General features: G+C 43.0%; 1 protein-coding gene across 1 annotated transcript; it reads left to right on the top strand.

The window, feature by feature from the left end:
• The first annotated feature begins 3,912 nt into the window (after positions 1–3,912).
• STMND1 (stathmin domain containing 1) lies at positions 3,913–25,961 on the top strand. Its single transcript, XM_068994198.1, has 5 exons — positions 3,913–3,993; positions 13,080–13,260; positions 16,798–16,949; positions 24,859–24,990; positions 25,677–25,961. Exons 1-5 carry the CDS (start codon positions 3,913–3,915, stop codon positions 25,959–25,961), a joined length of 831 nt encoding a protein of 276 aa, XP_068850299.1.
• The last annotated feature ends 734 nt before the right edge of the window (positions 25,962–26,695 follow it).

The raw sequence follows: 26,695 nt of genomic DNA, 5'->3' as shown, positions 1-26,695 counted from the left end.
ATGAAGTAATGATTTGATTTTCTGATGTGTTCTATACCTATCCAACTCCAAGTGTGATCCTCTGACAACAGTACCAGAACCACTGGGAGCTTTTCAGAAATCTGGGATTTGAGGCCGCATCCCAAAACCTCCTGAATCATGATCTGCATTTTAAAAGGGCCTGCACCGCAAACTTTAAGAGGCACCAATCCTTATGATACCCCCATCACTCCAGAAAAAAAAAAAAAAAAAAAAGACAAAACTCAGGATTACATAGATTCCAAATGGAAGTAAAGACTTGACCTTCCAGAGATTACTCATAACTGATGAGAAAAATTGGGCTTTTCCATTGGCTCAGACAGTAAAGAATCTGCCTGCAGTGCGATCCCTGGGTTGGGAAGATTCCCTGGAGGAGGGCATGGCAACCCACTGCCCAGCATTCTTGCCTGGAGAGTCCCCACAGATGGAGGAGCCTGGTGGGCTGTTAAGTTCATGGGTTCACAGAGTCGGACATGAGCAACTAAGCACACACAGCACATCCAACTTTAAAGCGAGCAAGTGATAGCTCTGCTTTGGCGAAACTTGAAGGACTTTTTGCTCTCAGTTCAGTTCAGTTCAGTCACTCAGTCGTGTCCGACTCTTTGGGACCCCATGAATCACAGCATGCCAAGCCTCCTTGTCCATCACCAACTCCTGGAGTTCACTCAAACTCACGTCCATTGAGTCAGAGATGCCATCCAGCCATCTCATCCTTTGTTATCCCCTTCTCCTCCTGCCCCCAATCCCTCCAGCATCAGAGTCTTTTCCAATGAGTCAACTCTTCGCATGAGGTGGCCAAAGTACTGGAGCTTCAGCTTTAGCATCATTCCTTCCAAAGAAATCCCAGGGTTGATCTCCTTCAGAATGGACTGGTTGGATCTCCTTGCAGTCCAAGGGACTCTCAAGAGTCTTCTCCAACACCACAGTTCAAAAGCATCAATTCTTCAGCGCTCAGCCTTCTTCACAATCCAACTCTCACATCCATACATGACTATTGGAAAAATCATAGCCTTGACTAGATGGACCTTTGTTGGCAAAGTAATGTCTCTGCTTTTGAATATGCCATCTAGGCTGGTCATAACTTTCCTTCCAAGGAGTAAATGTCTTTTAATTTCATGGCTGCAATCATCATCTGCAGTGATTTTGGAGCCCCCAAAAATGAAGTCTGACATTTTCCACTGTTTCCCCACCTATTTGCCATGAAGTGATGGGACCGGATACCATGATCTTCGTTTTCTGAATGTCGAGCTTTAAGCCAACTTTTTCACTCTCCTCTTTTACTTTCATCAAGAGGCTTTTTAGTTCTCCTTCACTTTCTGCCATAAGGGTGGTGTCATCTGCATACCTTTTTTGCTCTAGCAGTCTTCAAAGTGTAAGAAGTTTCTCCGATAGCAGAGCAAGATAGTTAAGGACACAGAGCCTGGAGCCTAAGAAGAGGGCTCCGGCTCCAGTGAAGGGAGACATGGAAATGATACCAGCACACAGTCTGTGGCTCAGGCTGCGGGTGACAGAGCCTGCTTTACTGCAGAGAGGGGTCAGAGGAGAGTGAACAGGACGGAGTCATTCCTCGGCATTCTGGAAAACAAACAGGCTGTGATGTGTCCCTCAGGGGCCATGGAGGTGGGATGGGGGTAGTGAGGAGAAAGCCTTGATTTGTAGCATTTATCAGTTCCCATGGTGTACCTGGGCTTCCCTGGTGGTTCAGTCGGCAAAGAATCTGCCTGCAGCGCAGGAGACCTGGGTTCGATCAGGAGTTGGGAAAATCCCCTAGAGGGGCACATGGCAACCCACTCCAGTATTCCTGTCTGGAGAATCCCCATGGGCAGAGGAGCCTGGTGGCCTACAGTCCATGGTGTTGCAGAGTCAGACACGATTGAGCAACGAAGCACAGCACACAGTGTACCTAGTCCTACCTTGGATGATTTTAAACTATCACTGTGGTATCACTGGGAACAGACGCAGCGTAGCACACCATGATTCAAGAGACGTAAATAAACTCAGAAACGCAGTAAGTTGTAAATAGTTAGGAACTGATGAGTTGTACTTATTACCTTTGTTTTAATATAACTAATTGTGAGTTTATATAATGTAAGTTTTAGCAATGGCTGTGTTGAACAACTAAGTCCAAACAGTCCTGAGAATTGGCTCTCATGAGACAGTACGAGCAGGCTCCAGCACAATACCTTGAAAACGGGCATTTTTCACACATTTGGACTGTAAATCGTAGGAAGTCTCAAAAGATACCTGCACAATGCATTTGGGTATCATTTCTTCACACTGATATCTTAGCAAACATCTGTTAACAGCTTGCCTTCAAAGGAAAAAAAGAAAAAACATCTGTAGAATTTCACTCTTAAGGTTCATCCTGCAAACTTTCCTTAAACTTTCTCCAGAACATTTTATAGGCATCCTCTTTGTTGAGTTCTTCTAGTTGAGAATTTTCCAGCTTGCAGTTGGAATGTTTCATGCGACTTACTGCACCCATGAGTTAATACTTTCAGAGATGTTCCTAAAACACCATATTAGCCTTATTTCAACTGTTCATTCACAAATTTTTAATGTTTGTTGCTCAATAATCATAAAGGCTTGGCTTGAGTTTCATCTCATCTTTCTTCTTCTTCAGTTTTAGTCAAAGGAAAATTGACAGGCATCACAGCCATAAGGAGAGAGAAAGGAGTTCAAATGCTATAAAGCAAATAATCAGTTTCCTATAACAGAGCTGACCATTAGTTTCCTTAGCCGAATCCAGAATTTTACTACATTTCCAAGAATCCATACTAGTATTTTCCCGGCGTTGTGGATACATGGGACTGACTAAGGCCACCTGGTTCCTCTTCAGAGATCCCTCATTAACTACGCCCCCGCCCCCGCCCCCGCCCCATCCCAACACACACACACACACACACACACACACACACACACACACTCCTCATCTAAGTTACTTAACCTCTCTGAGCAAAGGTTTGCAGCCTGTAAAATAAGGGACCGGTAAACAATGTCTAGATCTCTTTCAGCTTTTTAAAATTTATTTAACTTTTCAAAATTTATTCTGGAAAATTAAAATTAATTGGAAATAGGATAAAAAGAAAAAAAATTCAGGAAAGAACAACTTGTTGCTCATTTGGGCAGTCCGCCTGGTCTGCCGTTTGGGGATGACACCATGTTAATTCTTTGAGAGGATCAGGCACATTCATCCACCCTCTTTCCTTACAAGGCAACCGTTCATGAAAATGCCTCGTCCATAAAAAAGATTTGCATGACCCAATTCGCGGCTGCTGAGCTGTTTGTGATCCTAAAAGTTTGGTTTTCTTCACTGTGTGAGTTTCAGTTTGCGTCACGGTCCTCTCCGAGGTCGCCCCGCGTGACACTGCTCTGGGGCCATCCGGGCCGCCTCCACCTCCCACCTGTCCTCCAGGGGTTCGGCGGACTGGACTCCTACGCCGCCTTCCTGCAGGCGCCTCCTAGCCTCCCCTCGGGGTCTGTAACCCCAAAACTAACAGCTAGAGCGCCAGGCTCCGGCAGCAGGGTAAGGGCGTGTTCCAAGGTGCTTTGGAAAAAATAAGACGTCCCCGAAGGATGCTAGCGCCTAGGATACTTTTAAAACGAACTTGGCGGGGCAGCGGGAGCTCCCCGTCACTCCTCTCTGGAGAGAGGGCATCCCAGGTGTGCCTTAAACGCCTTCGATCTTGCAGTTTCCGGTTACAAAGGTCCCATCGCCCCTCAGGTCCCGGGTCCGCGTGATGTGGTTTATTGTGGCAACAGTTCCCTGGCGTCGAGCGCCTCCTGCCGAGCCCTGCAGCGCCCGAGGCTGGGGACAGCGGAGGCGCGGGGCGCGCGGTCGGGGCGCTGGGCGCACGGGCAGCGCTGCCGCAGGAATCGCGCGCACCGCGCACGATGGGCTGCGGACCTTCCCAACCCGATGAAGAAAGGAGACGCGTGCCCGCGCCCAGGAAGGGCTGGGAAGAGGGATTCAAGGTAAAAGCACACACACACAAAACAGACAAACTGTACAGCCTCTTGCCTGGGAGGCCTGGCGAGTCCCACGCCTGGAGGCGGCTGGAGAGGGCCCTGCGGGCGATCACAGCCCGCCTGGTGCCTGAGCATTGGGCGGACCGGGAGGGAGCGGCTCGCTTCAGCGGGGATTTAACTGCCTTCTCAACCAGGACTCGTGTTGCTCTAGGCCTAGCTTTTGGGTTTCAAGAGCCCACGAAGGTGGTCACACTCCCGGGCCAGAGGCGGGACTAACGGGACAACGGCGCGTTCTGCATGGAACTGGGCTGGTGGTCATCACCAGGGAAGATGAGACTTCCTGGGAGCCGCCCTATATTATCGGCTTCCCTGATGGGAGTAAGACCCGGAGGAGACCTCCGCAGTCGTCTAGCTGAGCTCTCTTGCTTCTCACAAGAGGATCCCGAGGCCCAGAGAGGTGGACCACTTGCCAGAGGCTGTACAGCTTGTTTTGGGGGAACAGCCGGAGACAGTGCCGAATTGTCAGGAGTCTCATTTCAGGACTCCACCCACTCTCCCGTAATTCTTCTAGAGACAAGATGGGGCAGTTTACGTGCCCCCCACCCCACCCAGGCTAGGGCATGGAGGAATGGGCTGGTGGAGGCAAAAATGAGGTCCATGATTCTTGACATCGTCACTACCATCGCGAGACTTCCAAAAGAGAACTAGGAACCCACCAAGGTCCCCTCTAGAGGGGTTATCCCAAGATCATGTTACCATATAATTTATCATCAAAAGCAGGATACTCTTAAGAGTGAAAGGCAACCCTATTAATAAATTTGCCCAGACAATCCAATATAAGCCCATACTGTCTGCCGCAAATCAAGATATCATGTCGCCCTTCCTATATTCCCTGATGGCTCAGTTGGTAAAGAGGCTGCCTGCATTGTAGGAGCCCGGGGTTCAGTCCCTGGGTCGGGAAGATCCTCTGGAGAAGGAAATGGCAATCCACTCCAGTATTCTTGCTTGGAGAATCCCATGGACAGGTGGACTACAGTCCATGGGGTCACAAAGAGTTTGACACGACTGAGTGGCTAACACACACACATTCCTAAAGGGCTTGTTTGGAAATACAGTTTAAAGAGCAAACACTCTCTCAGCAGGTGGTGGGTAAGTCATTCTTCAGTATCAGTTACAACACCTACTGTGTGTAAATACATCAAAAACAAAGGTTGGGACTCAAGCGTGGTCCGCCGGGGGACTCCTGTGCCCAGATGCACACCTATTTCAACACTGCTTTCTGCTTTTCATCCCAACTGCCACTGTCTGCTTTCAAGAAACCATTGCCTTTTACACTGGGTCTTGTCTTTCTGCCTCTCTCATCACCACCCTAATCAGGCTGTCTTCCACACTGCCTCCTGTCTTCCTAAGAAAAAGTTGCCTTTGTTGTGTGAAAGTTTACATTTGGTCTCATCGGTCTCTCTGATGTCATCCTCTCCTCACCAGTCCTTTGCATTCGTCTGCCAAAACAAGAAGCTGCAGTGCCCAGTTCTTCCAGGCTTCATCACACTCCGTGCCTTTCCCCCATGCCATTCCCACTTCCTGGAATATCTTCCCTGGGCCCCATTCCTGGTCCTCCTGATGAACTCCTACCTGTCCCTCCACACTGAGCCCAAGCTCCACTGCCCAAACACTGTGACACTCCCTTATCCCATGGTAGATGTTTGTTTAAGCTCCTTTGCCCTCATAGATTTATGGGCTTCTTGGGAGCAATTTGATCATCTTTGCTATTCATCACCGTTGGGGAATAACATTAAGAATACTTTTTTTTTTCTCTTTTTCCCCCAAATATATTCATGTGACTTTAAAGTACTAATCCATTCTGGTTTTCCCTTTTTTGGTACAAAAATCTTTTAAAATTTATTTTCACTGGCATGATTACATAGAAGACTTCAGTAGAAGAAAATTTTCACTATTTCTGTTTGTTTTATGGCCATTATCATTTGTCCCATCTCATGGTTATTACTGAAAAAAAATATATGTGTGTGTGTATATATATATATTTTTTTATAGAGCAGGAGTGCTGAAAAGCAATCATCTCCAAGTGTCAAATACACTGGGTCCCTTTGGACCAAGCATTCCCAAGGCTGGGAAGGGTTCTGGGTTTCTTCCTGACCTATCCTGGGTAAGACAGTCATCGCCCCTTTGCTTGGATTTTTGTACAACACTCCTGACTAGTCTCCCTGGGTGCTTCCTTCACAACCAGCTTCTACCTGCCCTGCAGCTCCAACCTTCCACATGACCTCCAGAGGGATCATTCTAAAATAAAATCTGATTATGTCCGTTCTCTGCTGGAAAAAAGTCACTGACCCACTAGGTAGGCATATCCACCGATGGTCAAGTGTGTGACTACCTAGGTTTGATTTCTGGATTCACCACTTGTCAGCTGTGTGACTTGGGTCCAGTTATTTGACTTCTCTGTGCCCTGGCTTCCTTTTCTGTAAAAAGAAAGTAATGATAGTTATTTTGTAGAGTTGCTGGGAGGAATAAATGAATTCAGTTCACACTGAGTGCTCGTACCAGAGCTTGGCACAGGATAAGCACTTAATATTGGTTATTGCAATCACTGTTTTTACAATTATTAGTTATTGCAGTCACTATTAATATTAGTTACCATAATCACTATTATTACAACTAATTAGTTATTTCAGTCACTATTAATATTAGTTATTACAATCACTATTATTATAATTATTTATGTGAGATAAAACACAAAGTTCTTAGCACACCTTACCAGCCACCCTCAAGCTGCTGCTGGTCAGATGCCCCAGTTTCATCTCTCCCTGCTCCTCTGTTCTAATCAAACCTCACCACAGGTTCCCCAACCCCATTCTGTTCCTACCTCTGTGCCTTTGCCCCCCACATCCTCTTTCCTTCAGCTCTACCTTCTACATCTTCCTGGACCACAGGCAGATATGCCCCCAGGTTTCAAGATGACTCCAGACCACTCTTCTCTATAACCCTGGCCCTCCCCCCATGCTGGCAGACTGAACTTCATACCTTCTCCCATCATATTTCAAAACATTTATTGTGCTTATTTATTTCCGTGCTAGCCTCCCATCCTAAGCTGCTACTGAAGGAAAGAACTGTTTTTTTGTCTTAGTCTCCAGTGCTCACTACGGTGTCCGGTGCAGAGCAGACATTAATGCATGTTTTGGGGTGACTGCAAGTAAAGCTGATGCTGACATGAGCTCCTCAGATTCCTTAGCCTCTTCTTGTCTCCGAGGAGCATAACTGAACTAATGACAGTCAGCAAGGAGGAAATTCAATATTAAAATGACCTGAAAATAGGCTCAGACCTGACTCTCTTTCCCTACTCCAAACATTTGACTTTGGAAATCCAATCTGGGAAAAATATAATTATTAACTAAATACTCTCTGGCTATCAGAACAGCACTTTTTTTTAACCTTCATAAATGCATAGGGCTTCAGAGTTCCCTAGTTACGCAGTGCCTTTTAAATGAGATGAACACGTTTGTTTGCCTGAAATATTTATGTTTCTTAGCAGCTCGACTTTAAAATATTCTGAACCTAACTTCTTGAGATCTGCCTGCCGAATTTCTGTTCACTGTACCTTAAAGTGGCAAGAAGACATGGTAAGAAAGTAATACATAATAAAGAAAGCATGGGGAACTGTTCTTAGAAGAAATGCTCTTTTTTCTTCCATGTGATCAACTCAAAGTTTCTTGCCTTATATAAAAGGGGAGAGACTAAATTGGAATAGATGATTTCTGAGTATCCTTTGCAGTTTTCCCTTAAACTTTGACAGGAAAATTCTTGTTTGTCATCAGTAAAGGGAGTTAACTTTTTAAAGTGCATTTAAAAAAAAATTATATTTCTAGTTGTTTTTGATTCAGTTCAGTTGCTCAGTCTTGTCCGACTTTGCGACCCCATGACCCCATGGACTGCAGCACACCAGGCTCCCCTGCCCATCACCAACTCCTGGACCTTGCTCAAACTCATGTCCATCAAGTCGGTGACGCCATCCAACAGTCTCATCCTCTGTCATCCCCTTCTCCTCCTGCCTTCAATCTTTCCCAGCATCAGAGTCTTTTCCAATGAGTCAGTTCTTCACATCAGATGGCCAGAGTATTGGAGCTTCAGCTTCAGCATCAGTCTTTCCAATGAATATTCAGGATAATGTTTTTGGAGGGTTGCTATTTCTTATTATGTTTATTTGAAATAAACTACAAAGAATCAAAATTTAATGAGAAAAATTCTTCCTATATGTTTGCAGACAAATATATTTATCAGTTATCTGCCAATAGGAAGGTTTCAGCTCCAGGGAACTGTGACAGATGACTCTTTCCTTCCAAACTGTTCATCAGATTTGTTTCTACAAAGCGTTAGAACACAACATATAATTGCCATCAGACCAACCAACCAACAAAATACCTTTCTATAGTTAAAAGTAATACCTTTCTTGGGATGCTGATAATGCCCATGCATAGCTGTTACTTTGGAATTCACAGCTTTTCACGTCTGTCTAAAATTGCTGGATTTTTATCCCAAGACAATGAAGCATAAAATAAAATCGATACAAAATATGAAAACATTGATTCTGTACTTCTGCTACAACTTCATCTCAAGGACAAAATAAAACCTTCTACCCACCTCCCGACCCCCATACCATTACAGTTAGACTTCTCATTGGTGTGAAAATATAAGCTCTGCATGCATAGACAGACCAGCAAAACTATCTACACCATATTCCCATGAGGCATAGATCTAATTAATTTGTAAATATCTCTCATCTTTGAACTACATCTTTTCTCAAGTCTAGATTATGAAATTGAATGTTGAAACTTCCAGAATGTGTTGCACATAGATAAGATATTTGAAAGACATCATTAGTTTACAAAAGAGAAAAACCTTAAATTTCTGCTCTAGAAACTGAAGGCTGTTGGTATATGTTCTTTTATGCTGGAAGATTGTGTTTCATTGGCTACAATTTGAGTTTTGGTCACTGACAGAGCTTGAAGGCAGACTGTATTTAAACAAGCATAAATGGGAAAGATTCTTGCTCAGGCCTGGATGAGCTGCTTTGATGAAACAATTGGGAGGTTGTGTGGAATTTAAATCTACTCTGACTTGTAATTGACAGATATCTTTGTGAAAATCCATGTGTTAGACGAAAAACATTCAAACTTGCTTTCAGTTCCGACGTGGGCATTTTGTTTGTTTTGTTGTTGTTGCTGTTAAATCAGTTCCCCGTTTGAGGATCTCCCCTGGAAAATTTTAAATGGCAAAATTAGTCCCCACGTGTAACTCAGTGCTTTGCTAGGTTCAAAAACCGATGGATCTGTGAAACAAAAGGAACTTGTAAAAAAATCTGTTTTACTATCACTTCATAGATTGGGTTTTAATAGCTCATTTGGCAAGAGGAGCAAGAATGCTGGATATAATCTTTACCTTCAATGTGAACTGTGAGCCCCTTAAAGATAAACATCAGACAGGGTCTCCTTTTCCTGTTACATGAAATATAAATATAATATGAGATATATATACCTATAGCTGATGTTCAAGCTGGTTTTAAAAAAGGCAGAGAAACCAGAGATCAAATTGCCAACATCCGCTGGATCATGGAAAAAGCAAGAGAGTTCCAGAAAAACATCTATTTCTGCTTTATTGACTATGCCAAAGCCTTTGACTGTGTGGATCACAATAAACTGGAAAATTCTTTAAGAGATGGGAATACCAGACCACCTGACCTGCCTCTTGAGAAATCTGTATGCAGGTCAGGAAGCAACAGTTAGAACTGGATATGGAACAACAGACTGGTTCTAAATAGGAAAAGGAGTACATCAAGGCTGTATATTGTCACCCTGCTTATTTAACTTCTCTGCAGAGTACATCATGAGAAATGCTGGGTTGGAAGAAACACAAGCTGGAATCAAGATTGCCGGGAGAAATCTCAATAACCTCAGATATGCAGATAACACCACCCTTATGGCAGAAAGTGAAGAGGAACTAAAAAGCCTCTTGGTGAAAGTGAAAGAGGAGAGTGAAAATGTTGGCTTAAAGCTCAACATTCAGAAAACGAAGATCATGGCATCCGGTCCCATCACTTCATGGCAAATAGATGGGGAAACAGTGGAAACAGTGTCAGACTTTATTTTGGGGGGCTCCAAAATCACTGCAGATGGTGACTGCAGCCATGAAATTAAAAGACGCTTACTCCTTGGAAGAAAAGTTATGACCAACCTGGATAGTATATTCAAAAGCAGAGACATTACTTTGCCGACTAAGGTCTGTCTAGTCAAGGCTATGGTTTTCCCTGTGGTCATGTATGGATGTGAGAGTTGGACTGTGAAGAAGGCTGAGCGCCGAAGAATTGATGCATTTGAACTGTGGTGTTGGAGAAGACTCTTGAGAGTCCCTTGGACTGCAAGGAGATCCAACCAGTCCATTCTGAAGGAGATCAGCCCTGGGATTTCTTTGGAAGGAATGATGCTAAAGCTGAAGCTCCAGTACTTTGGCCACTTCATGTGAAGAGTTGACTCATTGGAAAAGACTTTGATGCTGGGAGGGATTGGGGGCAGGAGGAGAAAGGGACGACCAAGGATGAGATGGCTGGATGGCATCACAGACTCGATGAACGTGAGTTTGAGTGAACTCGGGGGGTTGGTGATGGACAGGGAGGCCTGGCGTGCTGCAATTCATGGGGTCGCAAAGAGTCGGACACGACTGAGTGACTGAACTGAACTGAACTGAACTGATACCTATAGCTATGTATATATATTTCATACAACAAAGGAAAAGGAGGCCCTGTCTGATAAAACATGACTGTTATTATATAATAACATAGCATGGAATATGTTATATGTAAAGACTCTTTTCCTGGGTCAGCTTACTATTCAGGGACTGTATGCACTATAACTGAGTCTGAGAAGAGAGAGATGAAGAGACAAGGAGAAAAGGCTGTAGTTGTTCTCACCCTTTATCCTTGAGCTGAGTCGTATTTCAGGACCGTTGAGTTTTTGTTTGCTTACTTCTTTGTTTGTTCAGTTGGTTTGGTTTATCATATTTTCTCGTGTAGTTCTGAACCACAGAACTAATTAGGTCTCAACATAATGAACTGATGCTGGTTTAGCTGGAATGATCGTGTTCTGTAAACAGGATGAAAAGCAATGCAAGTCTCCCTACTAATAGAACATACAAGAATGGCTAACAGAATTATGAGGACGTGAGGATGACAGGGGCCCTCAACCTATCAATGGTGGTTCCTCCTTAACCTCTGAAGGAGCTTTGAAATGCTTCCAGAAAGTGGTCAGATGGACTCAACTATTTCAAATTGTTTTTTTCTTTTTTTTTTTTAATTGTGAAAGTACCAAGAGCCAACTCACTGGAAAAGATCCTGATGCTGGGAAAGATTGAGGGCATGGGGAGAAGGGGGAACAGAGGATGAGATGGTTGGATGACATCATTGACTTGATGGACATGAATCATAGCAAACTCCAGAAGATAGTGAAGGACAGGGTAGCCTGGCGTGCTGCAGTCCATGGGTTCACAAAGAGTCCAACATGACTGAGGAACTGAAGAACAGCAACCAAGGGTTTTATGCAGATGTCCTGGCTTCTGACTCTTTTCCTAGAGGGAATGTTTTCTTCTTGGTCCCTAGAGTCATAATTTAGAGCCAGAAGGGGCCTCCCTCCTTTAAACTGAAGCTCTGAGAAGGTCTGTTATCCCTCCTTTCTAATATGTTGGGGCCTACTCTTTCCCCCACTTCCACGGCCAGGGTCCCAGTTCCTGTTTAATCCAGTCTCACCTGGACAGTTGCAGTCCTCATACTGGTCACCCCGTTTTGTCCCTTCCTTCCCTCTACTCCTGCCGTGGGCGCTAACCCAAGAGCGATTTTTCTAAAAATCACACCTGATCACTTTATTTCACTTCCTGTATAAAAAGCCTTCAAAGGATTCCTGTTGCCTTCAAAGCAAAATGGCATGTATCTGCTTGTCACAAAAGACTTTCCCACCTCAGCAGCTACCACTTTCTACATCAGTCTATTTCTGCTTACCTGGAATAATTCAAGTTTCTGAGCTCACCGTGTTGTTTCACATCCCACCGTCCTTTGTACTTTTCCTGTGTCCAGAATGACTTTTACCCTTTCCGTACTGGGACTTCGGGTTTCTCTGGTGGCTCAGTGGTAAAGAATCTGCCTGCAATGCAGGAGACCTGGGTTTGATCCCTGGGTTAGGAAAATCCCCTGGAGAAGGAAATGGCAACCCACTCCAGTGTTCTTGCCTGGGAAATCCCATGAGCAGAGGAGCCTTGTGGGCTATAGTCCATGGGGTCGCAAAGGATTCGGATGTGACTTAGCGACTAAACAACTGGAAGCTCATTCATAAACTCAAGTCAACTCATGTCAACTCAAGCATCTTCTCACTGACATTTCCCTCGATCTTCCCAGCTTCTAGAGCTGCATTTCTTGGCTGCTGGCACTGCGGCATCTTCAACTGGGTCCTGCTTCTGACGTCACATCACCATCTCCCTCTCTGTAGTGGTATCTTCTTCTGCCTCCCTCTTCTAAGGACACGTGTGATTACATTCAGAGCTCCCAGGATACTCCTGCTATCATAAAGTCCTTAATTTATGGCAAAAAGAGAAGTCTCTTTTGCCTTAAAAGGCCACATCAACAGGTTGCTGGGTACTATTCAGCCTCCCACAGATAACCAATTGACTATGTATTCATAAAGCAGACCCTGCAACATTTTCATTTTCCAAGAAACAATTTTCTGGGACTTCTCTTGGTGGTGCAGTGGCTAAAACTCCACGTTCCGAATCCAGAGGGCCCGGGTTCAATCCCTGGCCAGGGCACTGGATCCCACATGCCACAGCTAAGACTTCAGTTGCTGCAACTAAAGATCCTGCATGCTGCAATGAAGATTTAAGATCCCACGTGCCACACCTAAAACCTGGTGCAAACAAATAAATAAATAAAAATACATTTAAAAAACAAAAAATTGTATATCAACTGTACTTCCATAAAATTTTTAAAAAGAAACCATTTTCTAAGAAGTCTTGACTCTCACAAAGCCATTCCCTTTTCACAGGCTGATGTCGGTGTGGCTCATGCTGGGGAGAATTACAGACCCCAGATTGAAACTTCACTGCCCAAGGACACTATGGGCAGCCCCGGAGACCTGGACAAGCAGGCCCAGTTGGGAAGCTTACCTGGAACTATTCCAGAAAGTTTCCCATCTCCTAGTGAAAGAAACAGAAGACTAAATTCAGGTAACGATCCCCGTATGTGTTGATCTCTGTAAAATACTGTTTCTCTGGATACATTTTATAATGTGTGTTTGGGGACTCACGTCACTGCTTTTTGTGTTCCAGGCAGTGCTTCAAGTGATAAGGTCCCATCACTAAGACATTAGGAGTTAGCCTTAAGCCTTCATTATGTGAGTAATACTAACCATTGCTTACTCACATCATGAACTAATAAGATACTAAAAATTTTGTTGATGACATAATTAAAACTTTCTTTTTTACTTAAAACTAAAAGCCTTAGGACTTGCCTGGTGGTCCAGTGGCTAAGACTTCGAACTCCCAATGCCGGGGGCCTGGGTTCGATCCCTCGTCAGGGAGCTAGATCCCACGTGCTGCAATTAAACTGCATGCTGCCTCTAAGGTGGAAGCTCCCACATGCCACATCTAAGATCCGGCACAGCCTAATTAATAAGTTAACTAAAAAAACTAAGAGCTCTTATTGGTGGTTGGATAAGGCCTTGGGAATAGCAGTCGCCCAGGCTTTAGTTAAATTCCTCAAAACTCCCACCATACTAACATCTTTACAAGGCAAAGTTCTACATTTGAAAAATCTGTAAAACCTACATCAAACTATTTCTCCCGTCTCTCCCCATTCAAAGCTATCAGCAGATATATAGTAAAAGTATCTTCCAAAAACATCAAAGATATAATTTTGACCTAGTGTGTTCTTTAGAAACTGTTAGTGGGCCTTTTTTTTTTTTTTTAAATGGCGTGTTTTCACTTTACTTGAGCTACCTTCTGGTGTTAAGAGCTGTTATTTGTATTTCTTCAGCCTTTAAAACAAATTGAACTTATCAGACTCCAAGGAAGAGTACTCTCTTTTATTCGAAGGGGAAAGCTTTCATGTCATTCCTCATTCCCATAGTTTCTTCCCTAGGAACCAGTTAGAGTTGGAAAATAAATTGGATAGTAAGTGATATTCTTTTACTTGGACTTTTGTGGCAACTTGGGTTATGACAAACCTCCTTTTTTTAATGCCCATTTTATTTATCTTTTAAACTGAAGCATAATTGATTTACAATAATGGTATTAGTCTTAGGAGTACAGCGTAGGGATTCAGTATTTTTACAGATTATATATGCCATTAAAATTTATTACAAGATAATGGCTATAATTCCCTGGGCTAGAAAATACATCTTTGTTGCTTATCTACTTTATGCATAGTAGACTGTCTCTCCATCACCTACCTCTCTCTTGCCCCTACTCCTTTCCTTCTCGCCTTTGGTAACCACTAGTGTGTCTTCTCAGAGAAGGCAATGGCACCCCACTCCAGTACTCTTGCCTGGAAAATCCCATGGATGGAGGAGCCTGGTGGGCTGCAGTCCATGGGGTCGCGAAGTCAGACACGACTGAGCGACTTCCCTTTCCCTTTTCACTTTCCTGCATTGGAGAAGGAAATGGCAACCCACTCCAGTGTTCTTGCCTGGAGAATGCCAGGGACGGGGGAGCCTGGTGGGCCGCCGCCTATGGGGTCGCACAGAGTCGGACACGACTGAAGCGACTTAGCAGCAGCAGCAGCAGCAGTGTGTTTTCTATATCTGTGAATCTGTTTCTGTTTTGCATATGCATTTGTTTGTGTTATTTTTTAGATTCCACATATAAGTGATATTGTACAGTCTGTGTCTTTCTGTGTCTGATATTTCATTAAGTGTAATATTCGCTAAGTCCATCACAAGTTTCACATTGCTCCTCGTCTTGTGCTTCTGACAGGGTGTAGCATGACCTCTAAGGATGAGGGAGGGGTAGGGGAAGCAGGGCAGAGATGCCCCCCTCACCCTCAGTGTTGGGCCAGCACATGTATTTTTTTCTCTCCGATAATTCTATTGATGAGAATCCCTCCTAGACTGCAATACGATTGCTCGCTATCCACGTGTTAACAGACTACAGATCATCAGGAGGACGGGGACCTGGGTGCCTCTGGACAGGCAGACCTGCCATCTGTATACACTGTTGAGAGCAGTGTGGGGAGGGAGGCCCCAGGGAAGCAGGAGAGAGACCAGCAGGGAAGGGGCTGAGCCACAAGAGCAGGTGTTTTCAAAATGCAGTACCAATTTGTTTACAGGGAAGAGCTCCCCACAGGATGAATAACAACCAGTGCCCTGAGCTTTCTATTTGTTCTCATCCCAGTTTCCTCTGGGGCTTCCCAGGTGGCGCAGTGATAAAGAATCCACCTGCCAAGGCAGGAGACACAGAAGACGTGAGTTTGATCCCTAGGGTGGGAAGATACTCCTGGAGAAGGAAGTGGCCACCCACTCCTGTATCTTTGCCTGGGAAATCCCATGGACAGAGGAGCCTGGCGGGCTACAGTCCATGGGGTCGCAGAGTCAGACACGACTGAAGCAACTTAGTGTGTACACAGTTTCCTCTCTGTCTCCTCTCTGCATCCCTGCTCTTCACAGCTACAGAGTATGTTTGTTTAAAATTTCAAGAAGGTCAATATTCTTAAGTGAGAGACATCTGGTTTGTGTGTGTGTGCGTCTGGGGTTTTTTCCTATCTTCCCATTACAAATTCATGAAAATTGTCTTCGTTATACAGTGATGTTAGAAATTTTCATGAAAAGATTTCATCCATTGGATGGAAAGAGCTTCTTAAAATACAAGAGAGCTCCCTTCTTTCTTTCATTTTTTTGAAGTGTCAGTGGCTAGAGACTATTTATTTAATTTATTTTGGCTGTGCTGTGCAGCATACAGTATCCTGACCAGGAATCGAACCCGTGCCCCCTGCACTGGGAGCACGGAGTCTTAACACCTGGACCACCTGAGAGCTCATTTCCAGGGACCCCTCATTGCACCTTTATTTTATGAGGCTGTGAAAACGGGATGCTTCCTTGCTTACTTATATAATTGGGTGATGTGTAATGGGGCGGTCCCTCTCATTAGTGCTCCCCTATAAACTGTTTCTGTGCCATTTTTAGAATAACTGATAAAAACTTAGCTACCACTTGACTCCAATTCTGATTTGGTTCAAAGACTCTTTTCAAAAAGGCACGCTTTTACTTATGTAGATTTAGCAGATGGCATAATTGTAAACTCAGGGTTGCAGAACTAGAAGTCTCTTGGCAACATCACGCTGTTTATCCTTTGTATACAAAGCATAGAAACCAAACTGCAACTCATGAGAGTCACTGAAAGACTATCTCGTTTGTGCCTGTGGTTTAGCTTCATAATTATTGCACAGAACCTGTGTAATCATACCCAAGTGTATATGTGTTGTTACAACAAAAATGTAGTATATAGCAGCACATGAAAGACTTTTTTGTTATGTTAATATTCCAACCTGCTAAGTAAACATTATATTATGTTGATGTGTATCCTCTGTAAGAACATTAAGGATTTGAACTTCAAAGGATTATAAAGATTTGTAATAGAAACATATTTAGGTACAAGTGTTGAGACTAAGAATTAATTATTTAGCATGATTTATAAGGCATGTAATTAGCATTTGATTGATAAAATCATTGTGCTTAAATTTCACTGTCTCTCTTTCTTTTCCTTTGGAAGACCTAGTGATCAATGGATTAATCCATAAACCCCAACCCTTAGAGAATCGAGAGCGACAAACGTCATCAGACATTCTGGAGGAGTTAATCGTTCAAGGAATAATACAGAGCCACAGCAAAGTATTTAGAAATGGAGAATCATACGATGTCATGGCAAGTAATTTTGTGATTAACACTAACTTATAGGAAAAATGAGCTTTCCGGGTGGCTTAGTGCTGAAGAATCTGCCTGCCAGTGCAGGAGACTCATGAGACTCAGGTTTGATCCCTGGTCATGCTGAGTGACTCAGCATGCCCTACAGAGTTAAAAATAGCAATAGGATATGACTGATCGCGAGTTATTTTTTCCAGCAATATGCATCTTAGTGTCACAATACAGATTATACTATAGCATTTATCTAAGCCAGGTTTTTCCTCCCATTAACTCCCTCACCCCTCCACACACCATCCTTCTCTATGGATTCAGGAGTTGCCTGATCATTAATGATTAATGAATCCAATAAGGCATATCTTGGGTTTTACCAAACTTGAAACCTAAGACCCACTGAATAAAATGCCTTCCTTCTTTCAGCAATTTTTATTAAACATTGCCTCTGTATTAGGTATGTGAATATAGAACTGAACGCTGGCTTATCCAATAAGAAAATAGGCCTAAATACCAAAGCTAGAGCAGATATGCTTATCATTTATATACACACCTAGAAGTCAATCATGAGGAAATAAAATGAAATGATAAAAATTGTTATACCCTATTTTTCTTTGTCAGTTTTCCTGTAGTGTAAGCAGTTCGTTTTATCCTGATTTTAACTGGTTGTGGTCAAAGTCTTGAGTTCTTCACTTTTGAATAAGTTCTTTGTAAACCTGTGGTGAGGATAGCAGGCTTGGTGTTGTTTTGGTTAGTTCTCTTGTTTGTTTGGGTTTCTTTTAAAGCCACTGCTCCCAGCAGTACCTGTAATCCTAAAGCGTGAAGTGAAGTGAAGTGAAATGAAGTCGCTCAGTCGTGTCCGACTCTTTGCGACCCCATGGACTGTAGCCCACCAGGCTCCTCCCTCCATGGGATTCTCCAGGCAAGAGTACGGGAGTGGATTGCCATTTCCTTCTCCAAGGGATCTTCCCGACCCAGGGATTGAACCCAAGTCTCCCTCATTCCAGGCAGACGCTTTAACCTCTGAGCCACCAGGGAAGCCCTAATCCGAAAGCATAGACAGAGGAAAAAAGAAGATGAAAAGAAGAAATAACACAGAAAAGAGGCCTAAGGGAAAATGAACAGGAAAGAAAAGAATGAACCTGAAATGATGGAAATTAAGGCCTGAAATTATATCCAAGCCGCCTCAGTGGTGGCCAGTCTCCTGTGTTGTAGGGAAAACAATCAATAGGGAATAAAAAGATTCATTATTGAAATCAAGTTTGCCACCAAGACTAAGTCACTTAGTGTTTCAATAAAGGTAATTTCCTTCTCTGTGTGTGGGACTTGCTGAGAACTCATGAATAAAAGCCAACATGGCATTTTCTTTTGAAGAAGGAAAAAATAGGTGCTACAGAAAGTATTCAGCGAAAGGAAGGAGATTGTTAAGCCTAATGAATGATATTTTCAAGCTGCCAATAATAAGAGGAAGTGGTTGAAGGTAAAAATGGACCATATGATGGAAAAAATGATGCCAACATAATGACAGTTTACATTTGTATAACAACGCCAGCTATCAGGATACAGGGCATTTTGGAGTACCTTATCTTACTTTCCTTTGGAGAAGGAAATGGCAACCCACTCCAGTGTTCTTGCCTGGAGAATCCCAGGGACGGGGGAGCCTGGTGGCAGACCGTCTATGGGGTCGCACAGAGTCGGACACGACTGAAGCGACTTAGCAGCAGCAGCAGGAGCATCTTACTTCAAAGTACTAAAAAATGATGTGTCTTTAATATGAAAAAGGCTAGGAGAGATTTTTTTCTTGCTGTAAATGAATCTCTGGGGAATCAGAAAATAAAAGGTGGATCAAAAAAAAAAAAAAAGACAGGAGAGCCATCTGGAGGAAGATAGATTGTGTGGACATTCAGTAACTAAGCAATGACTTCTGAAGAGAGATGCTATTGTCCCTTGATGTTCACGCCAGTGGGAGTAGCATTAAAATATTTTTCAGTGATTCCAATGCCAGAGATGAATGAATTCAGACTCAGACCACACTAGGGCACCAGCAAGGTTAATTAATATAAGCTACATCGTGAAAGAAACGTATCTATTAAAAAATGAAAACTACAGGCTTGACTTTCAAAAACGTCATTAAGAGAGCCAAAGATGAAGGCTGCGTTTGTATTCGTGTTATGCAGAAATGGAATGCTGGTGGAGCATAGTTAGAGTGTTCTCAGAAGGATTTAAATGTGACAGGACAGTCTGTTTTTTTTGTTTTTGTTTTTTTTTTTGGTTTGGAATTGGGCCAAGACGTCCAACAAAAGCCAGACTTGCAACAGGCCAGAACAGTAATTCATCTTAATATCTAGCACAGTCCTTAACCTGAACATTTGCATCACCCAGGAAGCTTTCAGAACTCCTGGGACCAGTGGCAGAGGCTGGGCCCCAGAATGTGGTGCTTTGAAAGCTCCCAGGGTCCTCCTGAGCAGCCCAGGCTGAGAAGTACTGCTCTGAAGTGTCAGTAAAAGTGTACACCAAGCCCTCACATTCATGATTAAGCTGGGAAGGGTTAAAGCTTTCGAAACTAAAATTCCCCCATTCACCCTGAAAGAAAGTCCTAAAATATTCCAGAAAATAGAGCATCTGTTCACTAGAGGACTAAGACGGTACCTCGGAAGCGTATGGAAATGAAGAGATATAATTGTTCAGGGTCACGGGTGAAGTCTCTTTCAATTCATGTATAGCTGAGACCGTGTATGTCAGACACCAGAGATCTTGAATATCTGGGGGAAAGTTATAAGGCCAATGCAAAAAGATGAGAATGAATATCGCAGGACTGAAAGGGGAACCGTATTAAGAATGAAAATATCATGAGATAGTTAATACTTTTAACTAAGAAACAAAGAGCCAAAGGAAACAAAAAGGGAATAGTCCAAAAAAAAAGCAATGTTAGTGTCAGTAGGTACTACAATAGGTTGGATTCAGACTTGTAAACACCATTCTTCACTGGGGGCTTTAAAAAAAAAAAACTTTAAATGAAATATTATGAGAGAAAAAAAAAACAAAACAGTAAATGTGAGAATACTTTAAAAATAATACTTAAGTAGACTAATAGTTTGGTTTTTTTTTTCCATCTGTGGACCAATAGTTATTTAAATATAAGGGAATTTTTGACGTAGATCTGCCCTGTCTTAGCCAGGTTGTTATCTTTAATTCTGTCATCCTTTAGAGTGAAATAGAATAAAGGATGCTGAAAAGGGGACTCCCCTATGACCCAGTCTCTTCCTAGAAGTCCACAGCTCTGTCTTTGTCCAGGGGCCCCCATTGTCTTTTTGTTTGTTTGTTTGGCTGCTCCATATGGCGTGTGGGATCTTAGTTCCCCGACCAGGGATGGAACCCCTGCCCCTGTATTGGAAGTGTAGAGTCTTAACCACTGGACCACCGGGGAAGTACCCCCTGTCATCTTTTTTCTCAATTTTTTCCATCATCTGCTTTTTAGCCAGTACTATGTCCTCCTGGATAACCTGCCTGAAAGCATATTCATACTAATAGGTGTTACGTTCACTCAGAATTATAATTATATGTAAGAAATACAATGTTAAGAAGCTAAATTATCAGACCAAGTGAATCGTCCAGTACATTTTAAAACATTCTCATGAGACTCCAGTGACTGTATTATGAATGTAAATTGGTTTTAGGTACACATGTAAATATGTGTATGGCTTGGTACATATCTCTTTAAAGAGATGGGATCAGCTCTCATTTATCCACATAGGTATTATCCACTTTGTTGTTGTTTAATCACTAAGTCAACCAGTCAATCCTAAAAGAAATCAGTACTGAATACTCATTAGAAGGACTGATGCTGAAGATGAAACTCCAATACTTTGGCCACCTGATGCAAAGAACTGACTCACTGGAAAAGACCCTGATGCTGGGAAAGATTGAAGGCAGGAGGAGAAGGAGATGAGAGGATGAGATGGTTGGATGGCATCACCAACTCAATGGACATGAGTTTGAGCACACTCCAGAAGTTGGTGATGGACAGGGAAGCCTGGCGTGCTGCAGTTCATGGGGCTGCAAAGAGTTGGATACGACTAAGCAACCGAACTGACTGAACTGAGTCTCTAAGTGATGTCCGATTCTTTGCTATCCCAGAGGAACCCCACCAGGCTCCTGTGTCCATGGAATTTTCCAGGCAAATATTCTGGAGTGGGCTGCCATTTCCTTCTCCAGGGGATCTTCCTGACCCAGGGGATCGAACCCAGGTCTCCTCAACTGTCAGGCAGATTCTCTACCACTGAGCAGGGAAACCCATTATCCACTTAAGATTCTTTTATCCCAAACTCATTTCTCCCATCCTGGGTTTCCCTGCACAAGACTCTGAATCCTCTGTTGAGTCCTCCTATCTCTGGTCCAAGATGATTCCCATTTCAAGCCAACTCCTGTCCTTGATAACTTTCAATACTGTTAGGGAATTTGTTGACAATGTGTCCGAGTTTCTAACATTGTTGAACCTCATGGGGAGTTTTTTTAAGGGGGAGGAAGTTGACCAGATAAAGACAAAGTAATGGCAGTTCACGCTCAGAATGACTGTCTTGGAGGTTTTAACAATGAGCAGGAATGACAGATCTCTTCTGAGAATCTGCCTCACTCTATGCACAAGACTCTCACTAAGGGAGTATGGCCAAAGTAAGTTTATTTGTCGGTCAATAGTTAACTAGAAAAGTGCTGAGGGTGCCAGAAGTAATGTATACAAGGTAGGTTGGCTAGAAACAAGACCCCTCAACTTATTACAGCGTCTTTGGGCGTGCCATCCCCTGCTGCTGCTCGTAAAGAAAATAGTTGAACTAATAACTTCTATAGGTTTTGAAGCTGATTTTTTTGTATGGTTTCTATGGGTAGCTCTCTAGGTATAACATGATCATATAATGCTATCATTTTTGATAAATGGTACAAAATGATAGTTGATAACTCCTGACTTCATAAAATCCAGTCGTAAAGAATACAGATAGATTTTCTCAGGCCTTGGAAGGCTTTTCTTTAAAATGTCAGACTCAAGAAAGGACAGGGCTTGCCCAGGTAAGATTAACCTCCACAAGGGGTAGGAAGCACATGGTTTCTTAAGAGTCATTTTTGGATAAAGCCACAGGAAGAGTCCACCCAAACTGGAAAGCCCAAGTTCTCTGGAAACTGTTGATCCCATCACTTAAATCAAGGTTCAGATCCTGTGTAAGCCTGAAGGAACCTTTCTTTATTGGATTTTAGATGACTGTATCATATTCTCCTTAGCCCTCTCTGAGTGAATGTCCCTAAAAACACTATCTTCTCCTAATTTTACAGTCTCTCTAGTTGAGCCCCCATAGCAAGCATATCTGTCTTTTCAGCAGATAGCTTTGGCTGTCAGGGAGCCTAAAAGCCAATGGTGATAAAAATATAAAACAAGAGTGGGGGAGGGGAACTTGCTTTGACAAACATCTCCCAGTTTTCCTGCAGTGCACAATTTCTCACCACATAAAACTGTCTGAAGGCTGCAACTGAGCCAAAACTTTAATAAATGTTTTCCCTTTAAAAGGCTTTCCAAGAATCATAGATATTAAAGCTGGAAGGAACCTTAGCCGCCCTCAGCAGATTGCAGAGCAGCGTCTGTAGTATAATCTTGAGAAAAGTGAGTCCAGAGAGACGAAATGCTTTGTGTCAGGTCACCTAGTGGTAGCAGTGGTAGACCCGGGATGAAATAGAGTCCAGGACCCCTGCCTGCTGGCCCCCAAGCTTCTGAATCTCATTTGTCCCCTGCTTGACAAGTACTGTGTTTGGTGTGATTCCGTGTGCTGTCATTGAACAAAGTCCATGCTTTCACTGAATGAAAAGTAATCACCGTTTATCGAGTGGCTATTGCATACTTTCCTTTTATAAAAACAAAGACTGTGAAACGTGTATTACGAAACCTATTTTACAAATGAGGAAGGGAAAGCCTACGGAGTTACGAGTTTGTGCAAAGCCACACCGTGACTGAGCCAGGATTCAGACCTGAGGCTGTGCGAGTCGGGGTCTGGTGCTCTTCCTGCTGTGCTGAACTGTTTCTCTTTGTGTGATTTATCTTCTTAGTAGTTACCATCTTGCAATCTGAAGACACAGTCTTTCAGATATGAAAATGAATATCAATAGCTCCTTTGTCTTTAAAAGTCTTTAGAGAAAGTAACTAGAACTATATACAGGGGTACTACCTAGGCTGGAGATACTGTGGATTCAGTTCCAGGCTACTGCAACAAAGCAAGTTAGTGTGTTAGTTGCTTAGCTGTGCCCAACTCGTTGTGGTTCTACAGACTGCAGCCTGCCAGACTCCTCTGTTCATGGAATTCTCCAGGCAAGAATACCGGAGTGGGTTGTATATAGTATAATTTCATTGAGTGGTTGAATATGACAGATGTACTGTGAATATATTAATATATGTATGTAGATATATGGGCATGGGGCTTCCCTGGTGGCTCAGATGGTAAAGAATCTGCCTGCAATGCAGGAGACCCAGATTCGACACCTGGGTTGAGAAGATCCCCTGGAGAAGGGAATGGCAATATGAGCACAGAGAATATCTGGAAAGACCCACACCAAACTCTTTAAAATAGTTTATGCTGATGAATGCATTCAAGGCCCAACTGGTTAACAGAGGATTCAGTTCAGTTCAGTTCAGTTGCTCAGTCACGTCCAACTCTTTGCAACCCCATGGATTGCAGCATGTCAGGCCTCCCTATCCATCACCAACTCCCAGAGTTTACTCAAACTCATGTCCATTGAGTCAGTGATGCCATCGAACCATCTCATCCTCTGTTATCCCCTTCTCTTCCTGCCTTCAATCTTTCCCAGCATCAGGGTCTTTTCCAATGAGTCAGTTCTTCACATCAGGTGGCCAGAGTACTGGAGTTTCAGCTTCAACATCAGTCCTTCCAATGAATATTCAGGACTGATTTCCTTTAGGATGGACGGTTGGATCCCCTAAACAGAGGACTGGGGGACTATTTATGTATCATTTTAATTTTTCATAACCAAGGTATATTATTTTTAAAAATTAAACTTTCTTTGCAAACCCTTTACAGCAGTTTAACCTTTTTTAATAACTAGTAATTATAATCAAAATCATTATCACTGCTTTAAACTATATAAAGGATAGCCAGTCATAGGAGAAGTGCATGCGTACTAAGTCACTACAGTCATGTCCAACTCTTTGTGACCCATGGACTGTAGCCCACCAGGCTTCTCTCCATTGGATTCTCCGGGCAAGAATACTGGAGTGGGTTGCCATTCCCTCCTCCAGAGGATCTTCCTGACCCAGGGATAGAACCCATGTCTCTTATGTCTCCTGCATTGGCAGGCAGTTCTTTACCACATCAACATCAAAGCCCAGTGCAGAGCAGAGTTGCTGTATCAGTGATTGTTAAGCCTCTCCTCCATAAAACCAAAAGTTCTAACACTAATCTCAATCCCAAATGAAAGTCTTTGGTTGCTTGTGGAATATTAAAAAATCATGGGGTTTAACTTTTTACCTTGAATTACAAATGCGTCCAGCATTAATTTGCCATCTTTTCCCATCTTGTTTGTGTTCTTCGGATTTTTTTTCCTTCTTATCAGCCCTCTTCCATCTCTGCATTTTTTCATGTTTGTTTTTTGGGTTTGTTTTTTTTTTAATAATAGTTTGTTTTTTTCCTAGACATCCAATAGATATTTTTTCTTTAGGAATTAGTTCTGTTGTTACCAGGAATTAAGTCTTTAGGAGTGAGTTCAGTTTTTACCAGTTTTCACATCATTGTTTTTAAAATCTATCCAAAAATCTGTTTAGATTTTTGGACTAACACCTTAAATAATGGTTTATTCATTCTCTCTTGCCTTTCTCTTTGCCAGTGAATACATTTGTCTGTCCATTTTAAAAAGTGTCTTCCTCCAGGTAAGCACGACCGAGAAGCCACTGAGAAAGCCACCAGCCAGGCTGAAAAAACTTAAGATCAAGAAGGAAGGAGAAGATTTCATGATGAAGGACATAGAAGAGAAGATGCAGGCGGTGGAGGCGCGTAGGAAGGTAGCCCAGCTCTCACGTGAAGGGCGCTGCTCTGAATGAACCATTCTCTCTAATCGGCAGCTTTCAGACAAATTGCATGGATTGTATTAATTCTTTTAGTGATCTCTATGCTTCCCATGCTGCATACTTAATTTTTTTAAGTTCTCTTTGTGTGGTGAAGAAATGAAGCACCATCTTGAATTTGGTCAAATTACAGCTTCATCCATAAAGCCAACTTTGTCTGCTTCTGAGAATTAAGTATGATATTTTCTTCCTATTAAGAAAAGAGACAGAAACATCAGTTGGGGCCCCGGGCGGCAGGAGGTCTCGGTTGGAGGATGGGAGCTGAGCGGAGGCTGTGCAGACCTCAGACAAGGCCTGCAGCATTCACACACACGTGGTCCCCATCACCCTCTGTCCGCCATCATTTTGGGAACCAGCCTTCATGGCTTTGGTCTGATAGTCTTTACTTGCGTGTCTCTTGTTGGCCTCCCAAAGAGCAAGGACTAGACCATAGCTTCTTGAGAGTGTCTGGAGGGTATGGGGGCGGGGGGGGGTCTGTCTCCTTCAATAGTAATTCCTCAACCTCTGTTGAATGACTGCATAATGAAATAGAGATGCCAGGAATGTTCCTTGCAGGCAGTATTAATGAGAACTTGGAGAGAGTTACTTGGACTCTTTTTTCACCCTTTAATCCTGCTTTTCAGACTAAAGAAGAAGAAATAAGAAAAAGGCTACAGAGTGACCGACTTCCGGCCCCAGCCCATCATTCAGATTCAGCTGAACCAGTTGGGGAGGAGGTTCCGTTTGCAAAAGGACTCGAAACCGTGAGTTGTGCCGAATTTGAACCATCTGACCTGCAGGAAGGAAAACTGCTGAAAAGGAAGAAGAGTAAAAGTGAAAGTACCTCTGATGATAGAAACAACAGTTACGAAAATATCGGGGTTGTGGAGTCAGACATGTCCTACAATCAAGCGGACGACGTATTCTGATAGAACTTAAGCCATTTTATGTGAATTTCAGGAAAAGGCATCCATTTCCCCAAGTGTGACATTCTTAGTCTGTCTCTGGTTTTCTCTGACTGCCTGACCCCTCACCCTCTGGGATGTGCCTTGGGCTTTAGGAATGATTGTGAGAGCTGCCAGGGCTGGAGCTCAGTTGAATCGACCAAACGGCTAGTCTGGCTTTCAAAAAAATTAAATAAAAGGAAAGTTTGACCAACTTCGGTTTTATAAAGTTGTTGTTCTCCTTAAGTGTGGCTTCAAACATTGTGAAAATGCCTTTCACACCTTTCAGCTTCCGTTAATGTGTTTGTGACAAATAAAATCCTTCTTTGTGGTTCCTGCCCCTTGGCTGTGTCCACCCTCTGAGGGTCCTTTAAGACAAATTGTATGGATTTGTGTTAAGTATTTTCATGATCTGTATACTTCATATGCTGTATGTTTAGGTGTGGGTTTTTTTTTTCTCTTTTAATTCTCTTTGTGTTGTGATGAAAGCAAAATCCTAATGGTGGCTAAATTACATTTTATTCACAAAATTTAAGAAAGCAACACCCAATTCTCAGAATTAAATGAAGTATGGAATTTTCTTCATGTGAGAAAAGAAAAACTTTGGAGCTGGTGGGGGAGGAGGTCCAGCGCCTGACTTCCCTGAGGAGTTTCCTGGCCCTCATCTTCCTGGAATTACACCGTGGTTCTTCTGTTCCCTCACCACCTTCGTCCAATCA

This window comes from Capricornis sumatraensis, chromosome 22 (genome assembly GCF_032405125.1).
Source record: "Capricornis sumatraensis isolate serow.1 chromosome 22, serow.2, whole genome shotgun sequence".
Taxonomy (NCBI): Eukaryota; Metazoa; Chordata; class Mammalia; order Artiodactyla; family Bovidae; genus Capricornis; species Capricornis sumatraensis.
Note: the sequence above shows the minus strand (reverse complement) of the source record. Positions and strands in the feature narration are given on the sequence as shown.

What these genes read in the sequence shown, in the direction of transcription:
- STMND1 (XM_068994198.1), top strand. Translation starts at nt 3,913, where the DNA reads ATGGGCTGCGGACCTTCCCAACCCGATGAAGAAAGGAGACGCGTGCCC. An exon ending in GCTGGGAAGAGGGATTCAAG is followed by an intron (nt 3,994 to 13,079) that starts GTAAAAGCACAC and finishes CCCTTTTCACAG; the next exon opens with GCTGATGTCGGTGTGGCTCA. An exon ending in GAGAATCATACGATGTCATG is followed by an intron (nt 16,950 to 24,858) that starts GCAAGTAATTTT and finishes GTCTTCCTCCAG; the next exon opens with GTAAGCACGACCGAGAAGCC.